Raw genomic sequence first — 9,042 nt, forward strand, 5'->3', positions numbered from 1 at the left:
TTTCCATAATTTGATGCACATGAAACAATGTCATAATGTCATGAACATCAATTGCCTTTACAATTAGAGAAGAAAATGATTCTGCAATTTAACCAAAAAAAAATTATAACGATGGCCAATCATGCTTTTAAACTATGTCAACCATGAGATTCCCTTGGTTGACTAAGGCTAAACATGTGTTGGGTTGTGCTATATTCTTTCCATGACTAGCCTGCATAGTTAACTGGGGGGATAGAAGGGGAGCAGAGCCCCCCATTCATTGCCCCAATTGCATAGCGAGGGGGTCACATGGGGTTTGAGGGGTGCAGGTAACCCCACTTTATGGTGTCTGGGCAACACCCTAGAAAGTTTTGGTTTTGGAACCTATGTTAGGTTGGGCGGACCCACCTATGGTTTTGTGCATGATTTTCCCACATGTTTTTGGACGCGATGGTTTTCGGTCCATGGTATTGGACATGATAGTTTTCGGTCCATGGTATTGGATGCTTTGGCATGTATAAATATGTATTATAACATTGAAAGGAACATAATGAAAAAATTAAGTTGGTAGTCCTGGTTTTGGGATCCAGGTGAAAATCTTTTTGCATATGTGTTTTATGTGTTATGCTCTCACATTGTTTATTTTCTATGTTTTAGAATTCGTATGAAGGTAATTTCTGTACGGGGTTAAAACCTACATTTGGTGTCGGAGTTGTTTTGGCTTCAAGGGGATGCCTTTACTGCTGAGGGGTTTCGCTCGGGCCTGTGGTAGACCCCTTTTAGTGGGAGATCTGCGAGATCGATTCTAGTGGTGAAAGAAGATGGCGAGCAGTGGAAAGATAAAGATCGAGAAATTTAATGGTCAAAGTTTTGAGTTGTGTAAACTCAAGATGGAGGATCTGTTGGTGGATAAAGATCAGTGGATCGTGGTAGATCTGGTTACTAAACCAACGAGAGTGTCTGATGTTGAATGGAAGAAGTTGGATCGGAAGGCAAAGAGCACAATATGATTATGTGTCTCAGATTTAGTATTGCTGAATGTATCAGGGGAAGCTATCGTGAAGGTTTTATAGGACAAGTTAGGGACTTTATATCAATCTAAGTCTCTAGTGAATAAACTGTTCCTACAGAAAAAGTTGTATAACCTGAGAATGAAAGGCGGAGACTCGGTGACAGAGCATGTGAACACATTTAATACTATGGTAAGTCAGTTAGCCTCTGTTGATATTAAAATTTCATATGAAGATAAGTGCATCATATTGTTGTGTTCTCTACCACATTCGTGGGATAGTGTGGTTATTGCAATAGGTAGCAATGCAACTACCTTGCAGTTTGATGAAATAGTCTCATCCTTACTGACGGAGGAGATGAGATGGAAAAATATGGAGAGCCAGAATGGTGATGCCTTGTCTGTACGAGGATGGTCCTAGAATATAAACAAAAATAAGTCATCGAGTGGGAGATCTAAATCTAGAGGGAGATCTAAATCTCTAGGAAAACTTGTAAAGGTGGTATGTTGGAAATGCAAAAAGGAGGGGCACTACAAAAGGGATTGTAAATATAAATCTCTTGATAAAGGAAAGGTATCTGATGACGCTACTTCTGCAGAGGCAAAAACCACCTCAGATGATGGTGGGGATGTGTACTTGGGTTCTTAAGGTACACATGTAGATCATGAAGCAAGGTTGATTGACTCAGGTGCGTCCTTTCACTTCACTCCCCATAGAGAGTGTATGTGAGTATGAGATATACGATGGTGGTGATGTCTTCTTAGGGGATGATAGGAAGGCTAGAATTGTTGGTCACGGAAAAGTAAAATTTAAATTGAAAGGTGGAAGGGTTAGAACACTTCCAGGTGTTCTGAACATTCCTGCATTGGCCAAAAATCTGATTTCTATAAGCAAGATGGATGATTCAGGTGTAAAAATAGTGTTTGAGAAGGATACCTACAAGATGGTTTGGGGATCACTGGTATTGATGCGTGGAGTTCAGATTGGAACTCTGTACAAGATACAAGGTAGCACGGTTGTTGATGGGTGAAACAGTTCTGTGGTTCTTGAAAGTGGAGCAGAAAATCTAGTGGTCTCTGGAGAGAAGACCATGGTGTGGCATCAAAGGCTTAGACATATTAGAGAGAAGGGCCTTTGAATAGTTCGTGGTAAAGGTATGGTAGAAGGTATGAGTAATAGCTCTCTGGATTTTGATTTCTTTGAATATTATGTATATGGGAAGCCAAATTGGGTGAGTTTCCCCTGTGGTGGTAAGAGGGTGAAACATATATTAGAGCTTGTGCAAGGTGATGTGTTTGGACCTGTGAAGGTTCCATCACTTAGTAAGTCTATGGACTATGTATCATTTATAGATGACTTATCAAGGAATACATGGATATATTTCCTTAAGAATAAATTTGAAGTCTTTGACAGGTTTAAAGAATTCAAGGCTCTGGTGCAAAACCAAACAGATAATAAGATAAAGGTGCTGAGGATAGATAATGGTGGAGAGTTTTGTGGTAAGGAATTTGAAGAATTCTGTAAGAAGTGTGGTATAGCACGACAGAAGACTACTCCATATACACCTCACCAAAATGGAGTTGTAGAAAGGATGAACAAGACGTTGATGGGAAGGGCAAGAAGCATGCTCAATGATGTCAGGTTATGATAGGAATTATGTGCAGAGGTAGTGGAGACAACGTGTTACCTGGTCAACAGATCACCTTCATCAATGTTGGAGGATAAAACTCCACAAGAGGTATGGACTCGTAAGAAACCCTCTCTTTCACATTTGAGGGTATTTGGATTTGATGCATATGTACATGTTCCAAAGGAGAAACAAACCAAATTGAACAGTAAATCTGAAAAGTTCATCTTTATTGGGTATCAGGATGATTTAAAGGGTTATAAGCTTTGGAACCCAGTAACAAGGAAGGTTGTGTACAGCCGAGATGTGGTGTTCAGAGATGTGAAAGATGTTATTAAACATTAATTCCAACCAAAGGAACCTGAGAATATATAGTTTGAGCTAAAGGAGGAAGAATCAGACTCTACAGCAGAGGAGGAATTAGAAGGTGAAGAGCCACAAACTCTAGCTGTGAGAAGATCAGTTTGAGAAAGAAGGCAACCAGAAAGGTATAGTCCATCTACTTTCTGTTCAAATTTTGCTTTATATATGACTAATGATGATCCCAAAGCTGTGAAGGAAGCAGTAGATTTAGAGGATGGAAAACTCTCAAAAGAGGCCATGGTTGATGAAATGGCATCTTTGCACAAAAATGAGGCTTAGGATCTGGTGTAGTTGCCGGCAGGAAGGAAACACATTGGTAGCAAATGGGTGCTCAAGAAGAAGACAAATACAAAAGAAATGCTGGAGATATACAAAGCTCGGTTGGTAGCAAAAGGTTATTCCTAGGTGTCAGGAATTGATTTTGGTGATATTTTTTCTCATGTTGCCAAGGTAACTTCAATTAGATTACTTTTATCTCTTGTTACTGCTTTTGATTTTGAGGTAGAAAAAATGGATGTGAAGACAACATTTCTTCATGGGGATCTGGAAGAGGAAATCTACATGAAGCAACCTGAAGGATTTGTGGTGAAGGGTAAGAAAGAACTGGTATGCAAGTTAAAGAAGTCTCTGTATGGGTTAAAATAGTCACCAAGGATGTTGTATCAGAAATTTGATACATTTATACGGGGACTTGGCTTCACCAGAAGCAAAGCATATCAGTATGTGTATTTTAAATTAATTGGTGATCGTGTTATTTATTTGATCTTGTATGTCGATGATATGTTGCTGGTTGGAAATGGCAAAGAAATTATCCAGGATTTGGAGACCCAATTGTCCTCCAAATTCGACATGAAATATCTTGGTGCCGCAAACTATATTTTGGGCATGGAAATTAAAAGAGATCGGAAAATAGGAAACTCTAGTCAAATTGGGGGAAGTATTTCGAGACAATATTGTAGAGATTTAATATGCAAGATAGTAAACCGGTGAAGGTTCCTATTCCTGTAGGTGTAAAGTTATTTGCTGAACAGTGTTCCAAAACAGAAGAAGAGGAAGAGGACATGTCCCTTGCTCCATATGCAAGTGCAGTTGGTAGCCTAATGTATGCAATGGTCTGTACTAGGCCAAAAATTGCACATGCAGGTTTATGTCAAAACCGGGAAAGGAGCATTAGACAGTAGTGAAGCAGGTTTTCAGGGATTTGCATGGCACTAGTGATTATGGTTTGTGCTACCAAGGAGGACCACGATTGGATAGAGTGTTGAATATTCATGGCTTTGTTGATAGAGACTAGGCTGGAGAGCTGGATGAGAGAAGATCTACAAGTGGGTATGTGTTTAACCTATTTGGAGGTGCAGTGAGCTGGATGAGTAAGAAACAATCTGTAGTGGCACTATCAACTACAGAGGCAAAATACATGGTAGCCACTCATGCAAGCAAGGAAGCAGCTTGGTTGCAAAGATTGTGTTCAAGTATGGGGTTAGTACAGGGAGCTATAAGGATAGACTGTGACAACCAAAGTGCAATTTGCTTGGCAAAGAACCGTGCATATCATTCAAAGACAAGGCACATTGATGTTCAATATCACTTTGTGAGAGATATGATAGAAGACAAAAAGGTGTTGCTAGTAGAGGTGGACACTTTGAAGAATACTGTAGATGCATTCACAAAATTTGTGAGCTCTAAGAAGTTCTCTTAGTGTAGAGAAAGAATGGGCATTGCAGGGCTGGATAAATGACTAAGCTCTATTGTGGCCCCCTGTGGAAAGAAAACAACAAGTAGGAGAATGTTGGGTTGTGTTATATTCTTTCCACAACTAGCCCACATAGTTAACCGGGGGGTTAGATGGGGGGCAGAGCCCCCCCTTCATTGCATCGATTATGTAGTGGGGGGGTCACAGGGGGTTTGAGGGGTGCAGGTAACCCCATTTTATGGGGTCCAGGGCAATGCCAGGAAAATTTTGGTTCTGGAACCTATGTTAGGTTGGGCGAACCCACCTATGGTTTTGTGCATGATTTTCGCACGTGTTTTTGGACACGATGGTTTTTGGTCCATGGTATTGGACATGATGGTTTTCGATCCATGGTATTGGATGCTTTGGCATGTATAAATATGTATTATAACATTGAAAGGAACATAATGAAAAAATCAAGCTGGTAGTCCCGGTTTTTGGATCCAAGGGAAAATCTCTGTGTATATGTGTTTTATGTGTTATGCTCTCGCATTATTTATTCTCTGTGTTTTAGAATTCGTATGCACGTAATTTGAGTACGGGGTTAAAACCTACAACATGGTTCACAATGATAATATGTTGTTCAACAATGTTAATCATAAAAATGATGGTTAGCCATGGTCAACATGGTAAAGATTTCCAACCATGCTTGACGAAGGTCGAACATGGGCGAATCACAATAAACAATTATCTAAATGGTCAATATGGTTGAAAATGTTTAATCACGGTCAACCATGGTTGATCACAATCATTTATAGGTAAATGCTAGAAACCTTGGTCTATAATGTTTAGCCATAGTACCAAAGAGGACCGTAGTTGAATCACATCACTTGTGGTCAAACATGGTCATGCAAGCTCAATGATTGTCAAAGCATCGGGAATTCACCTTCTTGACCACTATCTTACCACATTCATTCATAAAAGGGGATTTTTAAATTGCAAAAACTAGAGTATTCAAGTGTATACAAACAAGTATTCAATGAAAATAGTGGATATATACTAAAAATAAGGTTACTTTTACTAAAAAATTGTATTAAGTGGGCGTTCAACGAAAGGATTTGGGGAATTTTTTACCAATATGTAGTGAGATTGGGGATTTATATAATATCTCATGAACGGAGGAAATATTAAATAGGTTGACTTGGTGGAGGCCCTATGGGTCAAACATGGTCATGAACTTCAACCATAATCAATGTCGTTCAACCATGGTCAACCATGTTCATCCATGCACAACCACGTTCAACCATATCTAGCCATGGACAACTTGGTCAAACATGGTCAAACTTGTAATGTTCATGGTCAACATGGACTACAATCTTCATGGTCAATGATGACTTCACCCTATTTAACAATAGAAAACCATGTTAAAACAGGGTCAAACAAACTTAAGTATGGTCAAACATGGCCAAAATTCCAACATGTTTAGCCATGGTCAACCTTATTCAACAATATAACATAAATATATTGTTACATTAATGATTGACCATGGTCAATCATGGTAAACCTTGTTAACCCTCTTCAACCATTAATGTAAAATTAATGTAAACAATAATGTAACGTTAACACTAACATAATGTCAACCATGATCAACCATGGTTGACATACATTAATGTAACAATGATCAATAACAATGCAATATAAATACACTATCACATTAATGTTCAACCAAGGTTGACTCTAATCCACCATGGTGAACCTTCATCAACCATGGTGAACCTTGTGAATGAAGGTCAACCATGGTCAACCTTGTCAACCCTCTTCAACCATTGTTAACCATCAACCAAAATCAACAACCCTTGGAAGACATTGTTAACCATTGTCAACTATGACGAGCACTTGTCAACAATTTTAACCATAGTTCGATAATGTCAACCATGACATACTAATCTATGGCATGCACACCAACATGAACTAACACAACCACATCAATAAAATGGTTGATATACACCAATTGATGTCATTTTACACCCTTCATATGTTAATCAACAATCTTATGAACGGAAAATAACACTCATCTATATATATCAACCATTTTATTCATGTGATTGTGCTAGTATAAATTTTTAAAATATTACAGAAAATAACTTTTAAAATATTACAGAAAATATATCATTAAACACTAAATAAATTAAAGAAATTAAATTGAAATTACAAAAAAACCATAGAAAGCGATCACTTTTCAAAATAATAAAAAAATTAAATTTATTAATATAAAACTTTATTTGATTAAAACTCAAGCTCATACCCAATTAAAAACATATATATATATACTTTTAATCATAACAATCATCTTACTTTTAATAATAAAAATAATCTTAATAAGCGAGAGGAACCAGCCATCTTTTTCACACCTGAATTTAACCATTAGAATTTTACTTTTAAAAGTGAGGGAATTGTACCAGATATAACCATTTAAAAAAGCAATCTGTAATGTTAACTATTATATATTTTATAATTAAGTCAAAAACATATGCATTTTTTATTTTTTATATTTATTATTTAAATAAAAATGAGTTTAAATTAATTACATAGATAGATAGATGTGTTTATTTTATAATAGAGTAACTTAATTATGATTTAATTTTTATAGAATATTTTAAAATATCTTTAATATTAATTAAGAATTAAAAATTTAGATTTATTTTAAAATGGGTTATATTTTTTATTTTAAAAATTAATTAATTAAGAAAAATATTATATTAATTTGTTTTTTAATGTATAATATGTATTTATTAATTATTTAATTGATCATATGTTTATTAGGTTTCACTAAGGTGAGAGACTTATTTTACAATTCAAGATGATGTGTAACGATGTCTGTCTTCATCAAAATTGCACTGAAATTATGTTCATGTCAGAAAATAAAAATTATGAAAATTCTAAAAGTAAAATTTAAATAACTATACAAAACATCTAAATAATGTGAGTTCATAAAACAATTTACATTGAAAAATTTTGATCCTTTTAGCTCATGTTAAATCCAAATTTAAAATAAATCTACACTAATTTTTGATATACTAATTGTTATAAACACTAATTATATTATGGAAATAATTATTTACATGGTGTTTTTCTGATAAATTAAAATTTAACATACAATTTCCCAATCAAAACAGTATCCTTCAATACTTTTTATTAAATTGTTAAATTATATAAAAAAACAAAAGAAAAAGAAACAAATATGGATAAAAATATCCAAATTAAAAAGTCTAACCATGTAAATAGGGTGTACTTGAATTACAATGCGTATCACATAGCACAGAAGTGAAGAAAAGAGATTCATAAATATCAGAAGAGGAAAAAAAAAAAAAAACGTTATTCCGGAGGCATGCAAAATCACAGGATATAAAAAAAGGGAAAAAAAAGACGTTGTTCCAGAGGCATGCAAAATCACAGGATATTTTTAACACTTGACAGCGTCAAATCTGCATCCTGTAGCGCCCAACAGGGCTTGTAAAATGTTCATCGTCGCCTAGGTAGCCTTTGTTTCTGCCGAGGCGCTCGTAGCAATCCATGGAGAAGAGAGAAAGCGAGAGAGGGATGAACCCCTCGTTGCTGCAGGGTCGGGTGGGAAGAGAACGATAAAGAAGTGGGCGCAAACACAGAAGGAAGAAGCGCCGATATCCTCCCAGCGCTATCACCACGGATCTCATATTCTTCGACTCACCAGCTGCAGGCCATTCCTTTCTGCAAACGACTTCCCAGAGGCTCTCCGTCTCCACAGCACGCTTCCACTGCCTGTTCACACAGCTCACCATGGCTAGGGACTTGGCATCCAGATGCCTCAACACCTCGACCATAATATCTTCGTTGTACTGCAGCGGGCACGATGAATGTGAAGAATCCATCCTCTGTAGGTGCAGATAAAAGAATATCAAAAATTTCGGGTACTACTTACAAGCAAGAAATTTGGATTGTGGAATCAAGAAATACCGTGAAGAAGAGGGAAGGAATTCGGTGAGGATGCATCTCAGAGCTACGCACAGGCAGGATCGGGTTGGATTCTTAAACGTGTGAAGCCAAGAAGAAGAAATCTTATATTATATATATACGACTACAGCCTATTTAGGTTAGTGGAAAGAGGTTAATAAGAAACAGGAAGAAAGGACGCCGCACATTAATTTAGTTTGCAATTGGAAGACACGATCAAACGCGAAAGGGAAGGCTTTCAATTATTTATTAGGAAGCAACGGAGAAGAATAGTTGAAAGAGGCGGCTCCTACCGTCCCATCTTATCATAAGAGGCGGTGATTTGTGGAAATCAACGTCTCATCTTATCATATGATTCAACAATTGTGGGAATCAACTTTTTCACCCATAGAATGCTCGAG

At 36.8% G+C, this 9,042-nt stretch overlaps 1 protein-coding gene across 1 annotated transcript; it reads right to left on the minus strand.

The window, feature by feature from the left end:
* Positions 1–8,094: 8,094 nt before the first annotated feature.
* Positions 8,095–8,818, minus strand: LOC149142620 (F-box protein GID2-like). Its single transcript, XM_089453315.1, has one exon. It carries the CDS (start codon positions 8,557–8,559, stop codon positions 8,131–8,133), a length of 429 nt encoding a protein of 142 aa, XP_089309441.1. The 5' UTR covers positions 8,560–8,818; the 3' UTR covers positions 8,095–8,130.
* Between the last annotated feature and the right edge of the window lie 224 nt (positions 8,819–9,042).

The sequence above is a fragment of the Pinus tabuliformis genome, chromosome X, assembly GCF_031772625.1.
Source record: "Pinus tabuliformis cultivar Carrire ecotype Pingquan chromosome X, CPIR1, whole genome shotgun sequence".
Lineage (NCBI taxonomy): Eukaryota > Viridiplantae > Streptophyta > Pinopsida > Pinales > Pinaceae > Pinus > Pinus tabuliformis.